The sequence below is a fragment of the Magnolia sinica genome, chromosome 14, assembly GCF_029962835.1.
Source record: "Magnolia sinica isolate HGM2019 chromosome 14, MsV1, whole genome shotgun sequence".
Lineage (NCBI taxonomy): Eukaryota > Viridiplantae > Streptophyta > Magnoliopsida > Magnoliales > Magnoliaceae > Magnolia > Magnolia sinica.
This window is the reverse complement of record NC_080586.1, coordinates 78683960-78709833: the sequence shown is the minus strand read 5'-3', so window position 1 is coordinate 78709833 and position 25874 is coordinate 78683960. Positions and strand designations below refer to the sequence as shown.

At 38.9% G+C, this 25874-nt stretch overlaps 1 protein-coding gene and 1 long non-coding RNA gene across 2 annotated transcripts; both read right to left on the bottom strand.

Moving 5' to 3' along the window:
- Positions 1–4855: 4855 nt before the first annotated feature.
- LOC131224649 (uncharacterized) lies at positions 4856–5592 on the bottom strand. The gene is made up of 2 exons (XR_009161097.1): positions 4971–5592; positions 4856–4903 (listed from the first exon to the last, which is right to left on the bottom strand). It is a non-coding gene; the product is annotated as an uncharacterized LOC131224649 (long non-coding RNA).
- Positions 5593–8627: 3035 nt separating this feature from the next.
- On the bottom strand, positions 8628–14793 carry LOC131224647 (remorin-like). Its single transcript, XM_058219917.1, has 5 exons — positions 14322–14793; positions 11909–11944; positions 11721–11808; positions 9784–9865; positions 8628–9063 (listed from the first exon to the last, which is right to left on the bottom strand). The coding sequence occupies exons 1-5, from the start codon at positions 14515–14517 to the stop codon at positions 8863–8865; spliced, it is 603 nt and encodes a 200-aa protein (XP_058075900.1). The 5' UTR covers positions 14518–14793; the 3' UTR covers positions 8628–8862.
- Positions 14794–25874: the final 11081 nt, after the last annotated feature.

The following is a 25874-nucleotide window of genomic DNA, read 5'->3' as shown; positions in this document are numbered from 1 at the left end:
TGTGGCATGTTCACTGTGTGTACTACCTGCTGAATGGCTTGTATCTTTGACACTTGTTTCGTCCCAAGAAGGGCCATACTAGAAAGGATCACTATCCTTGTCCATTTGTAATCATCTGTCCGTTAGTGTAATACCGTACTACAAAACTCCAGAGATGATACGGTAGAGCAGAAGGAATGTGAATATAGCCGTGCCATATCTATGCCGTACACGTGGTAGGGTGGTTTGTCCATCACGACTGTCTCTCTAAGTGGGCCTATCATGGATGACCTCTTTCTTTAAAATCACACTAAGCAGATGATTGGGGCCATCTATATTCTTCCCATTGTAGCATTTAATGTTGACGTTAAAAGTTTTTCCTTACTGTCCTTCTTCCAAGGAAACTGTTTAGATGACTAAAATCATCTGATCGATGTATGTCTTGAACTATCTGCCATCCAAAGTAGGGACCATTAGATGTACAGTTTCTACATGACGTGTGAGGACACTCGCGTACAGGATTTTCCATGTGTGCCCTCAGCCAATATCTATGCCTGATCTGAAGCTTACATCCAGTGGCCCGCACTTTAAGCATGTTGTGGCCCAAAGATGAAGGATGAACACCCATTGTAAAAGAATTCTGACAAACTTGCTCTCATCTGTTGGTTTATTTCACAATCTGTCGACAATCCAACAAGCTAATCACACTCAGTTTCATTGCATATGGACTTGATGAGAGGCCCTTCAAGATGGACGGCTTGGATTCTTTACTCATCTCGAGTTGCAAACTTCTTCTGCGAGTACACGATTTGCCTTGTACCGGCGTGCATGCCTGACAGAGATAGACTCTTCTGTTAGTTTTACGATATTTTTAAAATGGTAGTGTCGCATCTCCTAATATCCGGTGCTAATATATAGATACAAAAACCATCGAAAACGTGGTCCAATCATCAATTGAGAATATCTTTGAAATTATACTCATCCAACGGTCATAACCATCCATTTTTAGTGGTCATCAATTAGATGGTTAAAAGTAATTCAAACGAACAAAACGTTAATATAATTTCTATATAGTTTTTGGGCCATGATCCATCTACAGTTGGTTACCCATTTGGACGGTCAGGATTGTCGTGGGCTCATATGTACTGTTGAAGTGTCATTACTATTTTTTAAACCGGTGGTAAAGTAGCTCTACACAACTTGCAGCAATTCATGGCATGCGATCTACGTGGCATCACGTGATAGGTATTGGGTATATGAACCGTCCATAAGGTGGGCCCAAATACAAAAATCCATCAGGACACCTTGTTTAGAAAATAAAACTTAGACGGTTTAAATTAAAAATGCCGGTGGCTAACGAGCGTACCTGTGATGTCCACCTTAAGATCGCACCGTTCTGATCTTTGCACGTGTGGATCCACCTTTGGCACGTGTCAGATGTCGTGCATATATGAAACATGAGCATGTACTTTATATTCATTCATGCAAAACCCTCCTTTAAAACCGGCTATAGATGATCATTACTTATACTCGGGCGGCGTGTGAGGCTTGATACGCAGGCGGTTCGAAACCTCACACGTGGAATGCATTAACACGTTCTAAACTAACCAAATTGTAGGTCCTATTGTTGTAAAGTTACAAGCCCAATATTAGATTGCTTGAACAATCCTAACCCTTGATTTCTTGTGGACATATGCTCGTGGAAATAAGACCATTGGATATTTTATTTTTTTAACCGTCCAATCCAATAGTCAGATAATCAGATCCACTGAGCTGATATCTTGTGAAACCCAACCTTTCTAGGTTAGAACCATCATGAGGTTCATCTGGTGCAGAAATCAACGCTATCGACTCCTCAGGTGGGCCACATATGAGAACAATGTGTAGCTATTGATAAATTAAAAAACATATGAATGTGGACCACCTGATGAGTCGATATGAAATATTTGCACATAAGATAATCATCATGTTGGTGCCAACCTATTGGATGGTTTAGATGCTGTACAAACGTGAAAGGTTGGAAGTTTTCGACTAGTTGTACCATAACTTACGGTCCAACCCGTTGGACTTAAGACATGCTCTCTCTGTATACATATCACGGTACGAAAGAGGCAATGCATTCCGCATATCCTCTTTTCTACAAGCTACAAATGCATGCTCCTCAGTTCCTACACTTCAACTCCAACCTTGAGAGATTAACCCAAAAAAATTCAATCCAAACCATCCATCATTACGAAAATCCCATCCTACCCGTCCATTATTAAATAAAAAGTGTGATAATGGGGAGATATCCTAATCGTGGTAAGGAAGAGGATTTGAATAGAGGGCAATGGTCGCCCCAAGAAGATAAGATCTTGACCGAGTACATCAAGAGTAATGGGGCTGGAGGGTGGAATTTAATTCCGAAGCGTGCAGGTGTTTAATACTTAAACTGTTTGATTTTTAATTTTAATTTTATTTTATTTATAATTTTTATCATGGTTGGTCCACTAGATCTACCGTCCGGATCCACCATTTACCTGCTAATGGTGGATGAAAAGCATTGTTTTAGTGGCACTCAAAAAATGGATGGACAAGATTGCTTAGAGAACATTCGGTCCAGTTACAGATAATTGGGACCATCCATTTGCTGTCATTTTTTTCAACTAGTGGACAGATAGTGGGAGGAACCCAATGGACGGTTCAGATAGGTTATTTCCCGTGGATTGAGCTCAGTAAATCATTTCCTTTTTTGGAACCGTTGATTAATCTCAATTCATAACTCTAATCGCCTTACATGCGGTAAGGAATCACGTGTATGAGATTGGACCAGACCATCATGCATTTAAAAATCAAGATATGATCATCAGGTGGCCACATATTTACAATGAATCTGAACCGCTGATCAATTTCTTTTAACCGTTCATTTGTTCCGTACATTTGTGGGCCATCTGATGTCCATATGGGCATTATTTACTAAATATAGCATCAAAATGGTATTGTTTCATGAAGAACGGTCCTGATCTACCACACGTGTGCCTTGGTTCCACGTATTACAACTTTCAATCCGTATGCCGGATGAGTACATAGGAGTTGTACGCATTCACAGAGCCACTTTACAGATGGCACAAACGTTCATCAGTACAAACCATCCAGATAGTGGGACCCACTGCTGGTTGGTCATGATCCAAAAATCAAACTGAATATAGATTACGAACTGTTTTGATGGTGGTGATCAATGGACAATCAAAATGGCAAAAACCAACGGATCAAATTCAAAAAAAAAATGTTACTCAGAGATTAGGATTATCCAATCAATCAGATTTTGAGAATGGGACCCATCTGTAGTGTGGCCCATCTGGACCGTCCAAAATGCGTGCCCAACGTATGGTGGGCCCAACACTGGCATTTCAATAAATTTTCCATGTATATTAACCGTCCACAATCTAACTGTAATATTTTTTAATTGGACAGGTCTGCGCCGTTGTCCCAAGAGTATTAGAATGAGATGGGTCAATTATCTAAGGGCTGATATTAATCGTGGTCCATTTACTCCCGAAGAAGAAAATATTATCATCAACATGCAATCCACGTTGGGAAACAGGTAGTTGAAGAATATCTTATCTAAAAATCAGAATAATCTCAACCTTAGAAAATAATAGACAACCAACAGTGTGATTGAAAGTACGTGCGGCCCATCTAATAAGTGAACGGTGATTTTCATGGGGGGTTCAACCAATTGGACGGTCTGGATCTTATGCAGAGATGACAAGTAGGCAACTACACACTAGTTGGATATACGGCCTGGATATAAAATACACACATCAAGGTGGGCCACAACATCTTGGGTTATACCGGGCCGATCCATCTTAAGTGATGTTATTTTCTTTTTTGGATTATTCTATAGTTGTGGCTCACCATCTCTTTCTAAAACTTGGTTAGCCATCCACTAATGAAAATCTGGACCGTACAAATTGAGCTACTATAACCACTTGATTTTACTGTTGAATTTGGATTGCTAGCTATTTGATTTTTAACCATTAAAAATGATAGCCACAACAAATAAATGGTACAGATCATATTCTATTCCTGACCAAGACCTGATCCAAACCTGACCCATGTGATAAATGGGTCAGGTCTTTGTCAAAGACCTAGACCCAATCCATCAAATTAATGGGTTGGTTATTTTTTACTTGAACCCGACCCTGACTTGGGTCTGAACCCCTGATGGGTCAGACCCACTAGACTAGACCAGATTGAACTGAGTCAGGGCCACAATAAGATAGGACCTAAAGTGGCTATTGGGCCCATCAGATGAAGGTTTTGGATTCATACACTCTAGGAATGGGTACTGGTGGGCCACGACGAACTTTTTCTAATTTGGACCTTTGAACTTTTCTCCTTTCAACCGTCCATTTTATAGCCACCGAAGCTAATCTTAACCGTCCAATGTGTTGGACTGCAAGTTATGGTCCACCCAATTGATAACTTCCAACTTTTCAATTTCCATATGATATCCAAACCATTCAATAGGCTGGGCTCACCATAAAGATAACCTTATGCAAAAATCAGCCACATCCACTCATTGAGTGGTCCACTTGGATTTTGATATTTTTCTACTGTATAGCTCTTATTATCATTAGATCAGGCTGATTTTTGCACTAGTTAATCCTAATGGTAGGACCAACATATTGGAAGGCTTGGATTTTATATACACTTGATAGGTTTAGAGATATTCACTAGATGGACTGTAACTTACAGTCCAACTAGTTGGACTAGAGACCTCATAAATTATAAACCTTGCACTTATATTTCATTTTTTTTAGGTGGTCCACCATTGCTTCCCATCTCCCAGGTAGGACAGACAACCAAATAAAAAACCATTGGACCACCCATCTGAAGAAGCGAAGCAGGAGTCTGGAAAAGGCCCACCAAATCCCACCATCTGATTTACATCAAAACCACATCAACGGTTCTGCAACTAATAAATCTAAAGACATTAACATACTTACAATGTGGAAGTCTGAAATTGGTGAGTCTGTTAGGAGATTATGCCGCAACAATATCAGTAATGCTGCTGCTCCAATAACCTCCACATGCTCTGGGCCCATGTCTTTAGCATCATCGTCGTCGACAGTGATGGGTGTGGGCCCAACTACTTCTGCTACGTCCACTAATCAAGATGAGAATGATATTAATGCATTTTTGAATGTAGATTCATCAAGCTCAAGTAATCCTACTCCAGGGGATGATTTTGCCTGGATCCGTGACATACTGGATTGGGAAGTGACTAAATGAGAAATATTTTCTTTCTGTAAGAACTTTTTATAGGAGCTTTATGAAAGACATGAAAGATTAAATTGTTCTGAATTTTAATTTTAATCAATGAAATCCTCATGTAAAATACAATCAAATCTTGAAATTTAGAGATTGAGATGAGAAGGATGTCAATATTGCTTCACTAAGGCAGGAGATCTCATATTTACAGGAGTTTTGCTGAACATGTTATGCACATTTTCATATTTTTGAATGTGGTAGTGCTTGACTAAATAACGCCTTATGGTGGCCTATTGTTGTTGATGCCTCAAATCTTTCAGCATCAACAAGAGGGTTTGTCGAAATCATTGAGAAAATCTGAAAATCTCACATTGGTTGATGGACACTTGTCCTAGTCGATGCCATCAAAAGGGGTTCAATGCTATTAACGAGCTGTCGATGACATCAAAGTCCCAACGAGGATCCATCGAGAAAATATGGAAAATCTATGTTAGTCGCTGGAATGTTTTTGTACATGTTTCGATGACATCGAAGGCCTTTGATGCCATTGATGATCTGTCGATGACATCGAAGTGCCATCGAATGCGTGCGCAAATTTATGTAGAATTGTGTAAGTGCGGGATTTGCTTTCTATTTTGATTGTGATTCTTATAGAGGCTATATATATGGGTGTAATCAAGAATATGGTGTATCTCAAGGCTTTTTAATTCGTTCCTAGGATATCATGGGTATAGCTTGGGTGATTTCTAGACTTGTTTGAATAAGATAATATTGTAATTTTCAACTTTCATAATGCATATTTATTGCTTTGTAATGTAATCTTTTTCTGCAAGAGTTTTTCCAAGTTAAATTCGAAGTCTTTATGACTGTGCTTGATGGTGCGATTGGAATCTGTGTGCTTCCACAATTCCCCAACAGGGCCTCAGTGGGCCACAACTGGAGTGACTCAAATCTTGCATTTGTGGTGGACCAACGTACTTCCACATTCCATGTAACCGGGTGTGGCTGAGATTGTGTACCAAATGGCCCCCAACTACCCTTTTACGTTGGGCAGAAATCCTTGAACAACACTTAAATTTCAAACACCCAGATCCATATCTCAAGTGGTAGGCTGAGTGAAAGATACCTCGTTTCAACAATGAAGTCTTGGCATCGATTCCCTAGTGGGGGTGGCTAACAGTGAAGTGTGATCTGACAGTGGGTGTACTAACAAGCTAGCAAAGAAAAAAAAACATCACATTTTCAAAGACAGATTCCACCCAAATCCTGAATTTTGCACAGTGATTATGGTCCATCATGCATGGACGGTTGAGCTATTGGTGTCCAATCTCTAGTTTTCCCTGATAGTTGAATGCACAATTTTCTTCCTTTCAACGTTGCCCAATCCATTGCAAAATGGTCGGTGATGATGAGTTTATTTGAAAAACTATTTTCGCTGGATATGAATACGTGTACGATCCGTTAACTGGTAAAGGCTATCCATTCAGCTCATCTGGTTCTTCCTATCTCCGATGAGTGAAAATACACCGACTAGATGAGATTAACCATATGAGCATGGGCCTGCCTATAAGAATGATTATTATTTTTTTAATTTTTCTGAGGCGATTTTTTTCTCTAGTGATTTCTGAGAACCATAAGCAATCCAAGGAGGCCCACCAAGTGGATGGTTCGGATTGATGATTAGACAAATTCTATCATAAACAACCTTGAGTATCCATTTTGCTCAGATATTTGCATTAATGGCTCAAGAAGAGAGCTAGATTACAAGGACAATCAACACTAACGTCCCGCAGGGAAGAGAGAAAGTTTAGTCTTTCACAAGTCAATAAGACTTTGAATCCACGAGGTGTAATAACTCTTTAATTCACAAGAATTAAGAAAATTTGAAAATACTTTATTGAAATCTCTCTTAAACGAGATTATAAAACTTTAAATAATAAAATGAAACCCTAATTAAAAGTTCTAATACAAATGAAGTATTGAAACTTTTCTAAAATAGTAAAATTTACTAAAAATTGAAAGTTATAATCTAATCCTATCATGATAAGAAGAAACCCTAAAAAGACAAAATATTAAAAATAGTAAGTTTTCTGAAAAAACGGGACACTTAAGTAGGAAAGAGTTTTTTCTCACCAAACAGAGTGACATGACACGCTTATGGTGTCGGTTACCCCCTTAATGAAATTTCAGTCAAAATTCACAGGCGGTGCGTCCCGTAATTCATTCCAAATCAAAAGTTATAGTTGATTTACAGTTTGCTCCTTCAACAACATTTTTTTTTTCTCAATTCAAAATGAATTTCTTTGATCAGGATGTACTTAGGGCCTAGTTACATCATGCCCCACGTGGGACTGAACCTATGAGCCTAGGATAGGCATTTTTTGGTCCATATGGGCCATAAATAGGTATTCAGCCTGCTCTACATCCTAACGGTTATGGACGGTCGATTTATCTTGATGCAAGAGCTATTGGTATCCTAGCAAACTACGTAGGATCTTCTTTAATGCCACATTGGAAGACTGTTGCCGTTCAATCTTCTGGCCATTTTCTGCAACCATTGTTTCTTCCTCTAATTTCTGCAACCATAAGTGAAAAAATAGGTTTGACACATCTAATCCGATAAGGGTCCAGTTGCATCCCCATCCATGGTGCACCTGAGTTTTAGAATGGCCAGATTTTTGGACTTTTCTCCATCCTGGTGGGGCATCTTTGAATGGCTTGGATGATACATACACAACATACTGGGCCCCACAATACCTTCAGGAAGGTTTTATTGGGTGGCCATCACCTCCCAACTGTTACCTACTCTGTAGCCCATGGGATCTCCCCTGATTTTGGCTCCAATGGCCTAACATGGAAGGCCAGATGTTTGGTTCTCTTAATCTTGGTGGGGCATCTAATGAATGGCTAGGATGACACATACACAACGTACTAGGCCCCACAACACCTTCAGGAAGGTTTCTTTGGGTGGTCATCTCCTCCCAACTGTTACCTGCCTTGTAGCCCATAGGAGTTCCCCTGATTTTGGCCCCAATGGCCTAACATTGAAGGGCAATCAGATGAAAAAAATAATCAGATGGGCTCTGCAATAGCCTCAGTACCATGTGAGAACACCTCCTTCATTTTTACAGCACCAGTTCTACGATTGTTTGATTTGACATCGAAGCTGTTGAATGTATGGTCAAGATCGCACCGACATATGTGGACAGCAACTCCTGTGCCCCTGGAAGCCACTCATCAGCTACCTTCTGTTAAGATACAACTTGATTGTATTTGTCAAAATTCACAGAATTTAATGATAGCAGCTCATCCAACCATACATTCACTGGACCCCTCAAGAATCAAAATGATCAGATGATCAACGTAGAATCCTATGATTAAAAAGCTAATAATATTTCCAAACTTAGTTCTCATAAATCAAATATTTTAAATATATCATACACATATAAACAAACATAACCCAAACTATAAACACCTGCAAACAATAACCTCTCCCTAAATAATAATTAAAATTCACACAAACAGTAGAAATCAAGAGAAGAAAGCAGGAAATATACAGAAGAGAAAACCAACCTTTTTTTCTTTTTTTTCTTTTTCTGGTTTCATTCTTGCGTGTTTTGGGAACTTTTAAGGTCCAAAACAGCCAAAGATCTTCTTTGGGGTGGCCCCAGTGGCACGGTATTTTGCAGCTATCTCCTCAGCCTTGAGTATCTCTTCACCACGCTTGGCTTCAACCATGGCCCGCTTCTCTTCCGCTTCCCTGTGGATGAGTGCGATTTTGTTCTTCATTTTCTCTGCATATTCAGCCTTCTTCTTTTCCAGTTTTTCCTGCGCATCGAGTCGGAATGATTAATAATCCGTCTAGTCGAAAGGTTTTTACTATGATTAAGATGGATTAGATACAATAGGATCAATCATCAATAAGGCTCAAAGCAGAGCAATGCAAACCCGGGTCCAGTACATTGACACCCTTAATTGTCGATGAGACTAGCACCATTCTACCATGAACCATGGTTATAAAGAGGGATTATTGGGTCCTGTTCATCAGAAAACAAAGGTCCAGGTGGGGTCCACACTTCGACGATCCAAACTTTCGACCTGAAGATGGGCCTCACGCGGATCAGAATGCCAAGAAATCTTCCAAGTTGGAATAACCTAACCGTTCATGGCATGCTCCATGGTCCATGGTCTGCACCATCGAATCAACGGTTTGGAAGGAACTTGGTCTGGTACCCATTGAATGTAAACCTCAGCTCATTTTCCAAGTTAACTGTCCATGCCACAGATGAAATGGCTACTAGTCTGATCACCATGCTTTCTGGTCCATGGTCCATTCACATCGTATTCCATCAAAGCAACTTTCCCGATCTCTGTATACAAGTCCGATCTCTGTATACAAGTCCGGCATGTATCTTACAGTTGTTTTGGCACACACTTCATGAAACTCCATCCTAGTAAAATTCCTCATTTGTTCCTAATGAAATTATATTTTTATGATTGCGCCTGCTTTTTAAGTTAGTGAAAAGATGTCAGTTTAGATATGCTAACCTCTATCGTTCTCAGCTGAGCTTCCACATTGGCTTTCTTTGTGTTCTCCCACGACCCGATTGACGACTGCTTCTTGTAAGCCCTATTTAAAATTTTTTGAATGTTAGATTGCAGGCTTTAAAGCTTGATTTACACCATTGGCTCTCTACCAAAAAGAATAGAAAGAACTAAAATAAACAAAGTGAACATTAAAGCAGTAATTTTGGTAAGTTGAAATCATAGTTCAAAAACTGGGAAACTCGACTCACATCGATGTCTAGCAAGGTTGGGTCAACATGAAGACTCGACTGAGTTTTCAATCGACTCACCTCGATATTTTAATAACTGAGATTTTATTATTTAATACTATTTAAAACTGTTGGAAATGGATTAATAATTAAAATACCTAGGTAAAACATGATTGTGCATGGTAGTCGAGTGGTAACATTTTGCTTTTATAGATGAGGTTACCCCTTCAATTCTTGGAGCTGGTATTTTTAGCTACTTAAACAAAAACCAGCTGAATCTGACCAAGCAATGAATCTGACTACAATGAGGGTATTGTTGTCATGCTCTCATAAAGGAATTGCAAGCATAAGGTTGATTCTTATCACTTCATCCACATGAAGGAGCGACAAACTAGCTTAAAAAAAGCACAAGGTCACGGCACCACTCAGTGTAACTGTGATACTTCATCAGAAGGGCAGATGCATACATTTCTCTACAAGATGATACCCCTCGACAATTCATTGGTGACCGCCCTACTCACTACTCCACAGTGATGGGTTATCCTTGTGGATCTCTAGATCGGAAAGTTCAGAGTAAACACTTACGCTCTACTAGGTTCCGATTTCAATTGTATCAAAGAAGAACTTGTCCCAGATCATCTTTGCCGATAATCCCGAAAGAAGATCTTTGGTTTCGATGGCTATTGAGTGCTAAGTCCATATTAGGCTCCCCATGTCAAACTTTGACTAGACAATTGCGGCATCTTTGTTTGAGTTTGTGCCCTAGAAAACCAATGTGAATCTAATCCACGGGTGATGTGGATGTGATAGCGGTGATCTTAGCCTTAGATCATGAGGACCATGAGTCTTGGGTGGACATGTGATTGTGCCATGATTAATATGTGGAAGCGCATTAAAACATACATAAATGGGTTAAATGAGAGAGATTCCACTAGTTGTCCTTGGGAACTTGAGACCGGTCACTAACCCAGGGAGAGTTGTGTGCCATGGATCTTAGTAGCCTGTTGTAACATGACCACCAAGCAGGTTGTTGTCATCCTGTGTGAGGGGACTGATGATAAGTCAAAATGGAAAATCTCCACCATCAGACAAGACGACAAGTCGGCCTTTTCCCTACCCTACATAGGAGGGTGTACATTGGATAAAGGCTCTTGGATGGACATATTAGGTACTTGCATTGGTGAGACTCACATGGGCCCACTAGTTTACTAGGAACTCACTTATAGGCTTAGATATAGAAAATCAGACGTTCATCAACTGATTTTTTGGCTGGGCCTAGCATTCAAAGGGTCTTAAAAGGTTTTGAAAAATGTTTTTAACCATAAAAAATTTTGTTTTAACCATTAAGAAATTTTTTTTAATCACACTCAATGATAATCCTCATTCCCAAACAACCCCTAACCTTTTAAACACTTCAATGAGATTGAAAGTATGACAATGGAGTCCTGAAAGTTGTTGAGACTCATGGAGTAGATGAGAGACTTTTTTTTTTCTTTCTTCAATATATGTAAATCAGGGAAAATTACTGATCGATTCGCCAGCCTCATTGGTTGAAGCCAACCCATTTTTTAAGTTTCTAACCAATGAGAATAGGGTAACAATGCTAGCATTGGAAAGAAATACAGATAGCAATTGAAGAAAGTTTTGACCTTGTTTGTAGGTTCCTAAAGTAAATACCAAATAAAAGAGACAATATGAACCAGCTCTTACTTGTTCTCAGCTTTAGTCTTTTCACTTTCTTCCCATGCTTTGATCAAGGACATCCTCTTCTCAGTTTCAACACGCGTAAGAATGGCATCTGAAGAGAAAACATGGAAGTTTTGAGAAACACAAAAAATCATTATAAGAAGAAAGGAATGCAATTTTCCAAATTTACACAGCAACTATCTAATATCCACCTCTGTTAATTGACCCCCCTTCTGAATCCGGAACCTCTGTCAACAAAAGGGAATTTCAAAAAGATAAATCAAACTACATAAATAAACAGATTATATCTGTCGGCGTCATCACAGATAAATCAAAATACATAAATAAACCGATCATATCATGTTTCAGGAATTGACGATGCAAATGAAAATTAGGGGTTGTTTGGCTACCTGGAAAGTGTCCCCTATGTATACAAAATCCATTAGTAAGGAGCATTTCTCATGTTTGGGTGCTGGGAAACAGTTGGAAATGGATTCCTTCAGGAATTCATTTCACATAAAGAGATATTTTATGATTCCTCCACAAAAGCTAGTAAACAAATTCATGGAAATTGATTCTCCTCCAATTGTCATATCTCTAAAAAGGAAAGCCACATGCCCACATGCCTAACAACTCTTTCCCAAAACACAAACACGGTTTCTGAATTCCTTAGAATAGCTTTCCTAGTACCAAAACACAATAGAAACAGTATTTTTCTAGAGAATGTCTCCCAGATTCCAGGGATCCAAAGGACCCCTTACCTTAAATGTACATTTGTAAATTGCAGTCTATGTGACACTGATATTCAATCATTTAACAAACTGTAGCGTCAGAAACAAACAATTGGAAAAACATCAACGCTACTATCAGGCCGAAAAAGCGATAAACAGATAGGCTTTTGGCATTTCTTCCTCACAATTTCCATTTTCCTTGAAATTCGTAAGTAGATAAGCCTGCTATCAGGCTCTCAGCCTAGCAATGATCCTGGAAAAAGTTCATGGGTCCAACTGTCATATCTCTGAAAAGGAAAGCCACATACCTAACAGCTCTTTCCCAAAACACAAACACAGTTTCTGAATTCCTTAGAATAGCTTTCCTAGTACCAAAACACAATAGAAACAGTATTTTTCTCAGAGAATGTCTCCCAGATTCCAGGGAGACAAATACCTTAAATGTACATTTGCAAATTGCAATGTCTATTTGACAATGATATTCAATCATTAAACAAACTGTAGTCTCAGAAACAAACAATTGGAAAAACATCAACACTGCTATCAGGTCGAAAAGGTGATAAACAGATAGGCTTTTGGCGTTTCTTCCTCACAATTTCCATTTTCCTTGAAATTCTTAAGTAGATAAGCCTACTATCAGGCTCTCAGCCTAGCAATGATCTTAGAAAAAGTTCATGGGTCCACTAAAACATATGAAAAAGTAAAAGTAAAGAGCTCTAAACAAAAAACAGCTGAAAGCCTGAAACAGAAAGAATCATCTCAAAAGTAAAAGAACATGTTATCATATAAGAATAAAGGTTCTACACATCCTACAGGAAATAACCAGTCTAAAGTTGCAGAAATTTTCCTCAACAACATAGATAAGATAATATCATCTGATAGAAGAATGATGGACAAGCTAATCCAGACTGTCCAAATCGTAGGCCCCACTATGGAAGCGGGATAAGCCCAAAATTACACTAATCAGATGATCCTAGCCGCCCAATCAATGATCAATGGTAGGATTATGACGATTGTCCAATAATTCTGCTTTTTTATGGACTATGGACCCATGATTTGGTTTGGATAGACTGTAGACGTACATGTATGTCACATGTACGGTAGATGTGTGAATGAAGACTATGGTAGAGTTGGTATAACTTATGGAAGAATAATTTTCTTCTCTTTACCAAAAAACTTTCTTTTCTTCCAAAAGCTCTAATCAAAGGAGAAAATAAAAAATAAAAAATCCAAAGCATCCATCGATTTTCAGATGAATCCGAAACCTCCACAGATTATATATATATAAGCTATAAAAGAGAAGAAAATTCTAGAAAAATCCCAACCTGTAAATTCTGCAACAGATCAGATGAATCTACAACATCAATAGCTAAAAACAGGCAATTTTCTTTCAGAAAAATCAAAATAAGCAACAGGAAAAAAGAAAATCCCAAAAAAGCAAAAATAAAAAATAAAAATCCGATCACAGAATCAGATGTGTGATGCATACATAGCCAGAAAACAGAAAAAGAAAAAAAATATATATCAAAATTCGATCACAAAATCAGATGCGGAATGCACGCATAGCCAGAAAAAAAAAAAAATCAAAATCAAAATAAGCTACAGAAAAGCAGAAAAAAATCCAAAAAGCCACAAAATAATCAAAATCAGAGCACAGATTATATGCATCCATGTCCTGAAAAATCCAAATCAGCTACAGAAAAATCAGAATCAGCAACAAAAAAAAAAGAAAAAAGAAGAAAAAAAAAAAGAGAGAGATAAAAAATCAGATACAACCATATCGAACAGGGAGAAGAAGAATTTCCGCAAAATTTTCAAAAAGAAGAAGAAGAAGAAGAAGAAAGCTAGCTACAAGAAGGGGAAGAAAGAAAGAAAGAATATCAGGAAATCGTACTCTCGATGACAGCAAGAGCCTTGGAATCATCGACTTTCTCATCAGACGGAGCTCGTGGAATGACTGACTTCTCCTCCGTAACGTCCTTTGGAGTTTCAACAGGTGCTGGCGGAGGAGGCTCTTCAGCTGCTGGTGTTGCTGGTGCACAAGGAGCTTCCACTTCTTCTACCTTCTTTGATTCTTCTTCTCCTCCCATCTCTTTCCTCTTTTATACAGAGAGTTCGAATATCGAAAACCAGACAGAAAGATGAGACAGAGAGAAAGAGAGAGGATTCCTTCAAAGAAGAGAATTTCAGAAGCGGAGAGAGAGAGAGAGAGAGAGAGAGAGAGAGAGAGAGGATTCCTTCAAAAGAAGAGGATTTCAGAAGCACAGAGAGAGGATTACTTCAAAAGAACAGGGCTTCAGAGAGAGAGAGAGACAGTTCCTTCAAAAGAAGAGAATTTCAGAAGCAGAGAGAGAGAGAGAGGTTGGTAAGGTGGCTTGAAATAGGAGAGGGACGGGCAGGAGGAATCCAAAACACGAACGCCTCACACGCACCTAATTGCACGCGTGCGAATGATCTGGAATGTTCATCAGACATTTTTGTAAAAAGTTAGGACATATTACCCATCAGGTGACTAACGCATGAACGTTGACTGTAGACCGTTGGTTACTCTTTATTCAACCGTTGCTTTTTTTTAAAAAAATAAAAATAAAAATAAATAAAAAATCATGGCCCACCTTGTAAATAGGCAGCTTATATTTTGGGATAGCGGATATTATCCAGTACGACCGTTGCTCAAACGTCCAGGATTTACTGTTGAAGATGGGGCTCCCGGAGTCTGGGAGCGGTTTTAGGTGTTAGCCCTGTAACACCATAGTGAGTGTTTCCCTGACCGTGGGACCTACCTTGATTATCTGTTGTATATCCATGCCGTCCATCATTTTTTCCACCTCATTTTATGAGACTATAAAAAAAATAAAGCAGATCCAAATCTCAAGTGGACCACACCACAAGAACCAGTGGTCATTGAATTCCCACCATTAAAAACTTTCTAGGGTCCACTATAATTTTTATTTTCCATCTAAACTTTTGATAAGATCACAGGGACCTGGATGAAGGGAATTTAAAAAAAAAAAAAAACCGTGATACAAAGCTTTTGTGGCCCACAAGAAGATTTTAAATGTCAGTACCACAGTTTCCCGTGGTGTGATCCACTTGAGATTTTAATATATTTAATTTTTTGGACCATAAAATGAAATAATCTTAGAAAACTGATGGTCGGAGTGGATATATAACACATACATCAAGGTGGGCCCCACTGTCAGGGAAACACCCATTAAGGTGTTACCCGATCGGTAACACCTGATCCGCTCCCCTGGAGATCAGGAAAAGATGGGTAGGAAATAAAAAAGCGTCGGGATTTGAAGCGGGAGAGCCGGACTAGCCGAAATGGAAGAGCCATCTCTCCACGGTACACGTGGCAGTGTGAAATATCATTGTAGCCGTTCATCTTAGAGTTCCTTTCATGGATGGGAATGTTGAAAAAAAGAAGAAGCACAGATAACATAGAATCCTATTTATTTCCATTCTTAACTTTCCTGCATTGAACATCCACCGTTAAAATAGAATCCATTTCAACCACTGATCAGATAGGCCCACCACTGTTTCTTTGAAACCACGTGTGAGAGATCCAAGACGTTCATCTGGTGGTCCATTCTTTAAAATTGTCATAGCTGAAAAAATAAAAATAAAATCAGCCGGGCCCTGCTTGTCATGTGAAACACAAAATGTTGGTTATTCTCTGCCGTCCATTTCTTAGTGCACATGTGAGCCACCCGATGAGTGGCCCAGTCGATTTTATTTTATTTTTTGGCCCAAGGGATATTTACAGGTGGGCCTTCCTGTCGAACGGCCTTTATTTTTTAGTGCAATCACAAGCGTTGATAAAGGACGCAACATACGAAGGAGCTAGAGTGAAGGTGACTATCTTAACCGTTGGATGTTTGATCTGCACATGTACGGTTAGAAAAATGTTGAGCAATGAAAAGAGCAACGGTCCAGATTCAAATGGAACAAATTTATGATTTATGATTTACCAGAATAGTGCCATGTGTACGGATGAGATGCTGAGCGAGCCTGTATCTGCGAAGAGCCAGGCGTGCCTCTCCACCGAGGAATATATATGACACGAGACCCGCATCTTTCAATGGTGTACATATGTTTTCAATTCTGACAAGTAGGACCTATGGTTTCGCTATCCAGACCGTTGGTCTGTTTGAGTATCTCCACGTGGAGCCCACATACTCTCCGATTGAAAGATTCTAAGGAAAAATATTAGAACTATTTCATTTGAATTTGGACAGTTGTTATATTCCTATTATGAACCGTTTGTCTGTAGTCCCAAGTTGAAAGGTTACGATTGTCTTATTAGAGAGAATTTTTTTCATAGGAATAGTACCGAGAGTGAAAGAGATAAAAATCGTTGGTGCGATTTACCGATAGGTGGGCCCCATTTATCGAATTTAAAAAGAAGCAAGCCACGTGTCACGAAATTCGTCATCCAGCGAACGAACATCGCGGCAGACGCTGATTGGGTACCGCTAACCCGTTCGGATTAGCTATTCACAGGTTAAGTAGCGAGACTCGCTACTGAAGTGACGTCACCAAGTTCTGTGGGCCCCACCATGATGTATTTTTTGTATCCACACCTTCCATCCATTTGGAGAGATCATTTTAGTTCAATATCCAAAGAATGAGTTAAATCCAAAGCTCCGATGGACCCCAGCACAGACAATAGTGGGGACATGATGCACACCGTTAAAAACTTCTAAAGGCCACAAAAGTTTTAAATCAATCTGATATTTGTGTTTTCCCTTATTTCATGTCTCTTTTAACTTTTTAACAGGTTGGATTTCAAATAAACATTATAGTGGGCCTTAGGATAATTTCAACGGTGAGAATCACTCTCCCCACTGTTTTCTATAGTAGGGTCCACTAAATAATTTTTATCTACCTCATTCTTTGGCTCATAAGCTAAAATGATATCTGAAAATGGATGGACGGTGTGGATACATCACATACATCATAATGGGGCCACAGAACTTGGTGACGTCACTTCAGTAGCCGACTCGCTACTCAACCTGTCAGAGTCAAATCCGCGTCCATCGCGTTCCCTTGCGGCACTGAAACTTCTAACGATGAAAATTATATGATACTCGACGGTCTTCCTTACATAGTATACGTGCTTTTATTATTATGACAATAAAGACCAGCATCCCATTAATCCATACCATTAACATATGTTTTACCACTTTAGATAGACTAAATTTCATAATTATGTAGGTGCAATAATTTAAAAATCTTAACTTTTGAGATAAATATGGACGGCTTATAAGTGATATTGGAATAGTTCCATATTTGACAAAAAAAATTTCAAAGATATTTTAGGATATGGCCCATCAGGATTCAGATCAACGTTGGTAAGGATTTCGAGCCATGGGCCGTACTTTTGAGAATTAGAACACTGCGTACGTTACGCCTAGCCGCGTGTATCATACATTTCCTACACTTCTTAGTTAATGGTAGAGACAGTGTACAGATAGCCCCACGGAAGGACGTGTCTTATCCATTTCGCAAGTAATATCCAAAGAGATTTGCAAGGCCCACTCGCGCGTGTAGTACAGCTATTTTACACGCTACATATTTCCATCTTGGAAATTAGGTATAAGATCTAATCCATCCATAAATATTAAAATCTTATATTTATTCTATAACCTAAATACGGGTTGATCAAATGGTCATTTTAGATATAATTTTCAAAAGAAAATATACGGCTGTGAAAACCTTGGGTGAAGTTCTCAAATCCGTCCATCTGTTTCCAATATTAGGGCACTCATGCTCATTGGACCAGATTTATTTTCGGAAGCACGAATCTGATGCGGGATTGGATCTCACTAACGTGCCATGCTGGCATGTGTCGCGTGTACATGAGCTGTATTGCACAGGCTTTTCTTATGTGCAAATGGCCAGTGCGGCCACGTGAAGTTCATGTGGTCGGAAGCTATGTGGGGCCACAGAGATTCCCATGATAAATCCACTCCGTCCATCATTTTCTAAAGATCACAATAGCTGATGAATCCAAAATTTAGTAGGATCTACGATACAGGTGGACCACTCCATAGCTTAAATTATCGCCATTGGAAACATTGTGAGGGCCACAGAAGTTTTGGATCAGAATGATATTTCTGACTACGGTTTATCCCAGTGTTAATGACCATATGAACCGTTTGGATGACCTATTAACATCATGGTCAGATTCAAGAAGGTTTCAACGGTGCACGTTTCCATTCTCACTGGTTCTGTGGTATGGTCCACCTGAGTTATAGATCTGTCTAATTTTTGTCTCTCTGTCATATTGTGATCTTTAGAAACTGATGGACGGAGTAGATCTCTCACTGGAATCTCTGTGGGACAAAGCTTCGGACCACAGGAACTTCACGTGGGCCAGCGCGTCCCATGCACCCTACCCTAAGAAAACGTACAACAATCCGGACTACTATAGAGAGATCACATCCAACCATCTGATCTTTCTGGCTGACTTTAGCGCACTGATTAATCTGTTTTTAACCATTTAATTCGACATCACCAATCGGACGGTCACGCTCGATATGGTCCACATCCATAAAAGTTGTATGATTGAGACAATCTGTACGGATTGTGAAGTTTGCCACGTGTACAGTGGATGAGACAATACAACCTAAAATAAATAAATAAATAAATAAATAAATAAATTTGTGGATGGACCTACACGGTTGTCTTGTATTCAAAAATCATCCGGCGCACGTTAGCATATTTATACACATCTAATCTAACTTGCACCGGGTTATCATGACGCGAAATCTGGGCAAGATAATCTGAGTCGTTCATCCAGTGCACGGTTTTTTTTTTTTTTTTCGCACGGAGAAATTTATATCATGCTACACGGGGGATTTGGAAATAGTCTACACTCAGGTATCAGTTTGTGTAAATGGGCCCACGATTGAGTGATCCAAACCGTTTATACGATGTCCTTTTTTGGATTGATGATGGATTAGAAATCTCTCAGTTGAGAGAAAGAAGTCCTAAAATTATGATGGATGATTAGGAAAGGAAATACAGCAACGATCTGTATTGATCTGAGAAAGGGAGAAGGTTTGAATAAGAACGCATGGGTAGAAAACTTTCGGTGCATGATGCATCCGCAGTGGACTCGTCCTATCAACGGGTTGGATCTGTGTACACAATGGACACGATCTATCAACGGCTTGGATCAGTGAACAATGAAGGGGCTTAATTAGAGTGGATTTCTTCACGGGGATTGCATGGACGTTTGCTCGAGGCGAGAAATAAGAGATTTGTGGCACACGTGTTCAGATGGAACATCCGTACGAGATTTGGGCCATTTTCAGCCCATTGATATTATGATCAATGGTCTATATTCAAATTACCCGGCTGGAATATTCGATGATCGGACTTTCTCAATTTTTGGCTAGTGTAAATATACAAATATATAGCTGGGATTTACTTAAATGTGTGTAATTATGAATGATGTAGAGTGGGTAAATTTGTATTATGAGTCAAATTGATTGGACGCTTATGAACTTATATGTCGAACTAATTGTATTAGAATCAGACTTGTAAAGTTTAATTGGACCGTCTAACTACCAATGTTACAGCGATTAAGCAATTTAGAAGGTGAGGATTAGTCCTTCAATGAAATTTTTGTACTTTGCATCAAGTTTTCTTTCAATATGATCTCTATTCTCAAGTTTGTCGGCAATGCATTGAAAGACAAGTAAGAATAAAAATAAGATCGACGGTTAATTTGTATTAATTTGCATATATTGATAGTATAATCAGTGAAATAAATTTGAACTAAGCGGAGAACAATAAAGAAAATTACTTAATACTATATGTGTGAACAAAACGTTTGGAGCATATGGTTTGCCGGATGTGACTGATCGTGATCTAAGGGATCGGATGATGGAGATCATTGATATTTATTATATTCTTAAGATATATCGCAATAATAATACTATATAGTAATGTATCTAAATTAAACTTAAGCAAAAAAAAAAAACCTATGACTACTTGTGTGGACAAAACACTCAAAGTGTGCAGCCTATAAGATGCAATTGATATGATCTAGTAAGTATAGACTCGGTGTTTGATGGATCAAACAACAAATATCGTTGACATTTAATACACTCTTAAAGCATATATAGTTAGTACAATATCCAAGTCAAAAAACTACGAAAGTAAGCGTTGCATTGCATAAGTTAACTAATTATGTGTGGTATGATAGGGTTCAGAGGTCTTCGTTGAATGATGCATATATAGGTTTAAGATAAGCAGTGGAAGGTTTATTAGAGTCTCACGTAGTTACCCTTGATATAACTCTCTAACATTTAATGCTTCTATGAGTTTGCATATCTAACTCATTTTAAGCTCCATTTATACTACACATGGTATGTTTGTCAGGTGTCATCTTCTATTTGATTTGAGCATAATCAGTTGGGTGTTAACAGTTGGCTACGATTTTAGAACATGATTTCAGTGATACCCTATTTTGGTATGAATAATGACCCATCCTGGTCCTTACTCTTGCTTCGGTGGTAGACTCTTAGGAGTTTCAACACTCGGTCAAGGGTTTGAGTACCCATAGGTGATGAAATTCTACTACAATGTGAGTTTGTGTATGCACGTGTTAAAAATAAAATAAAATTAAATTAAATACTAACCCCTCCTGTTTCAAGAGCTCGTTGCTATTTGGCAATGGAAATGCTCTATTACCACCATCATGGCAATGGAAATGCTCTATTACCACCATCATGATGTAAATATTTTATTCATGCCAACCATGATGTATGTATTTTAACCACACTACCCATTCGTTTTTCTAAATCATTTTATAACATGTGCCGAAAATTAGATAGGTCCAAATCTTAGGTAGACCATGCCACAGGAAAATAATAATTTAATTCCCAACATTAAAACCTGCTTGAGGCCACAAAATATTTTGGATCAAGCTAATGTTTGTTTTTCCACTTCATCAAGGTTTGTGTGACCTAATTAGCCGGTTGGATGGCAAATGAACATTACAATAAATCTCGTGAGGCTTTTAATGGCAGGCATTTAATTACCAATGTCTCTATAGTCCATCGGATATTTAGACCTATCTCATTTTTCTGCCATACCCTAAAATGATAAAGAAAAATAAATTGACCGCTTCGACAGGACACATACATTAATGGGCTTACAGTGCTTTTCCAGCACCAACCAGTACGGAGCTCAGTAGTGGAGGGGTCACTACCAAATATAAAATGTGCACTTGACAGTAGTTGCCTTTTCAACATGGAATCATTTTCATCCGTATTTTCTTGATAATGGCAGGCACCGACCACTTCTATTTACTACCGTCTACTGTAACACCTCTCATCGATTGGTGGGATTGCACATATCATATCCACACACTGTAGAATCCACATCGTGGACGGTCCAGATCCACTATCCAGCATCATGATAAGACAGATGTCTACCTCATCCCAAACCGAGGCCGTGTTTGGTCCGTGTTTGGCGCTATTCTGGATCGACCGAAGTCGGTGGGACTCCTAATTGTGGGGCTCACAGTGTTGTATGTGCCTTAAATCCACACCATCCAACCATTTTCAAAGATCATTTTAGGTCATGATTCCAAAAATGAAGCATGTCCAAATTTTACGTGGACCACATCAAAGGAAACAATCATGATTGAATCCTTACCATTAAAAACTTCACAGAGTCCTCGGAATATTTATTTTCCATCCAACCTATTAATAAAGTCACAAAGACCAACATGAAGAGACCACACAAATATCATCCGTGTGGGTTCCCCCTACTGTGTGGGGCCCACCTTGATTAATTTGTTCCATATCCACGTTGTCCATCCGTTTTGTCAGCTCATTTATGGATGTTATCACAAAACTTTAAAGTTCAAATTTCAGGTGGACCGCACTATATATATATTATCAAACTGCTTGATATATATATATATATATATATATATATATATATATATATATATATATATATATATATATATATATATATATATATATATATATATACATACACACGCTTACTTTTATCTTGACATGTACTAACTTATCAATAGGTTGGATGGTAAATAAACATTACAATTCGTTACGTAGCTTTTAATGGTGGCAGTTCAATGACCATCGTTTCCTGTTTTGTGGTCTACCTGGAACTTTTCTCTACTTCACTTTTGGAATCATATCTTAAAATAACATGTAAAAACAGATGGACGGCGTGGATATAAAATGAATTCATCGAGGTGGACCCTACGGTCAGGGACTCACCACATCACCGGTTCATGTCCTAGCGTGAACTCGACGGATAGGGTAGATTTCTCACCAAGATCACGGTGGACCCCACCTAGCATCCGACCCCAGATAATCCGCGTTTGGTAGGGACATTATCCAATCCGCGTTCCACCGATTGGATAATTAATATTCTGCGATCATAAATATCTGGACCGTTCATGTGTTGGTGGGACCCATGCGTTTGGCGGTCGCATTCAAGTGGGTGAAGTGAACAACCGCCTCAATATGATACCGTCCAGACTGACTAACCGAAATACAGTAGAACCATCTTTGCAGTACACACGTGGCAGGTTGATCTGTCAATCAAGACCTTCCATATAGTGGACCCGACTGCAGATGAAACGTAAGTAAAGATACACATAGATCGGCTGATCCTAGCCGTCTGATCAGTGGAATTCAAGGAAACGGTGGAACGCAAGAAAGGATAGCGGACAGCATTATTAGGGTCGTCTGATAACGGTGGTATCCGAAGGTGGGTCATGAATGATGGGACCCACTATTTCAACTGTCCTGATTGAGACAACACACTGCCACGTGTTCATAGCCAGATTCCGGATCTTCCATCCCTTCCATATCATAACGGTTTAGATTCGGGTGTCGGTGAACGGTTTTGCTCTATGGTACGAGTTAAAGAAAAATGTCCACATCCATCTCTTATCAATGGACCACTATCTAACCATCTGAGCCGCTAGAAAGGTCCATCTGACATAGACGGAAATTTAAAGCAAGAATCCGGTAGATTCATCCAACAGGTGGGCCACACATGCATAAAGTATTTTCATTGGCTATACAATCCTTTCCATGTTGTGGCCTACCTAACGAATGGATGTAGATGATTTTTTTAATAAATCATCTTCAATGTGGGACCTACCATTTCAACTGCTCGGATGTCGCATGTATATGACAAGTTGGCCGTGTGCCGTCAATAGATAGGTAAACGAGTGGTCCAGTGAGATGTATGTGGATATTCCTAAAAACAAAATACAGAAAAGCCAAAGGGGAATGAACCTTTACTGGAGAGAGAATGAGACTCCTGTCTCATGAAACATCTTGTTAGGTGAGGGTCCCACCTCTTGTTGGGTTCCTTTAATCTGGACCACTCATTTGAGTGGGCCTCACAAGAAAGATGCGACGGCTGAAAAATAAGCACCAATTGTGGCTTGTTGTATTGACTGGCGATTGTGACATTAGCGGTAGACACCCAAAATAGGAAGCACTGGCTTGGATGAAATTTCATAATCCACGCTTTTTTATTTTAAGGAATTAGTACATATTGGTCATTTGTATCTGATAATAACTGCTCAATCACAGATATTTTGGGAGGCTGATTAGATACAACTCTCACTTCCACCGACCTCCCTCCATCCTTGATAGAGTGAGATGATATCCACATCAGGGTTGGAGGATGCTCGGTCCAGATAGGGTTAGTATTCAATCCAACTGGATTAGGTGGGGTTACCAAGTTCTATCCCATCAGGATGTAGCGGGATTTGATTGATGTTATCTGCGTGACATCTTAATCGAATCACTTTCAAATATGGTTTATGTGGCTGTGGATTAAGTACTACCCCTATCATGACCTAGATAGAGAGCTACCATGGCTTTATATGACAACCGTGATGAATGTATTTTATCCATGTTGTCTATTCATTTTGTCAGATCATTTTAGGGCATGAGCCCAAAAGTTTATCAGACCACACTGCAAGAATCACGTGTAATAATGATGCCCAAAGTTGAAATCTTCCTAGAATCCTTCTTTGATGTTTGTTTCCCTTTAACCTATTCATAAGGTAAGACAAACCTAGATGAAGGAAAAGCATAAATTTCATATTGATCTAAAATTTTAGTAGCCCCTATGAAAATTTTAATAGCAGGTGTCCATCTCCATTGTTTCCCATGGTGTGGTCTGCTTGAGCCTTAGGGCCTGTTTGGTTTTCCATAATCCAGGAAAATCGCTGTAAAGAAGTAATTATCACATTTTTTCACTTGTTTGGAAATGAGTGAGTAATTTCACTTAGAAAACCGGTCCAAAAATGTTGACTTAAATTCATGGGCCCCACCATAATGTATATAATATATCCGTGTCATCCATCTATTTTATTAGAATATTTTGAGGCTTGATTCGAAAAAATTAGGAAGATCTAATGTTCAATTGGCCCATATGAAAGGAAATAATGGACTTAATTTGTCCACTGTTGAAAGTTGATTCTTTTATTGGGCCCACATTGAGGTTTATTCACCATCTAACCCGTTCATAGGGTCACATGGACATGGATAAGTGAAAAATATAAATATAAGTCTGATCTAAAATTTCTAAGGGCCTCAACAAGTTTTTAATGGTAGGCATTCAATTCTCATGATTTCGTGTGGTGTGGTCCACTTGACCTTTGGATTTGCCTACTTTTTGGGCTCATGCCTTAAATTCATTTGGCATAATGAATGGGCGGTGTGGATAAGCTACACACATTATGGTGGGCCCCATATTTATTTTACAAATTTCTTGATTTATGTGTTTAAAAAGTAACAGGTCAAGTCAGCATTGGGAAAGATGCAGGCGTGTGTGTGTGTGTGTATAAATGGATCAAGAGTATGAATAAAATACATACATCAAGGTGGGCTCCATGAAGCCCTTGCCAAGACCGTCCATCTTTAGGCAAGTCCTGATGGGGGTAGTACCAGTTCGTATCGACTTTCCATGGCGCCATCTTTAATAGACAGCAGCACTAGTCGAATTAAATCTTGCACATTAGGACGTCCTCTTGGTTGAAGAATCTTAACCTTTAATTTGTGGACAGTTGTTTGTCGAACTAGGAATGTTGGATAATTTTCTCTATTTCAATCATTGGTGTAATAATCATGCTTTTAAAAAGATCCTTTTCTTTGATTTTTATGTTGAATATTTGAATTTTTTATTTTTAACGGTAAGAGTGTAAGAGTTTTATATGGTGAGCCTAATTGATCAACAGTTTAGATTTACGTAAGGTTTGAATATTGTAATAAGGCAAACCAGTGGGCTCCACAAGTGTTGTGATTAATCTCAAATTCATGTAAGGGGTAGTGTGCTTGGATTGTGATACACAGTGCCTTTGAGTAGAGTTGCGATGGATTTTAAACTATTTTCTCCCGTAGATAGAAAAACATGACAGGCC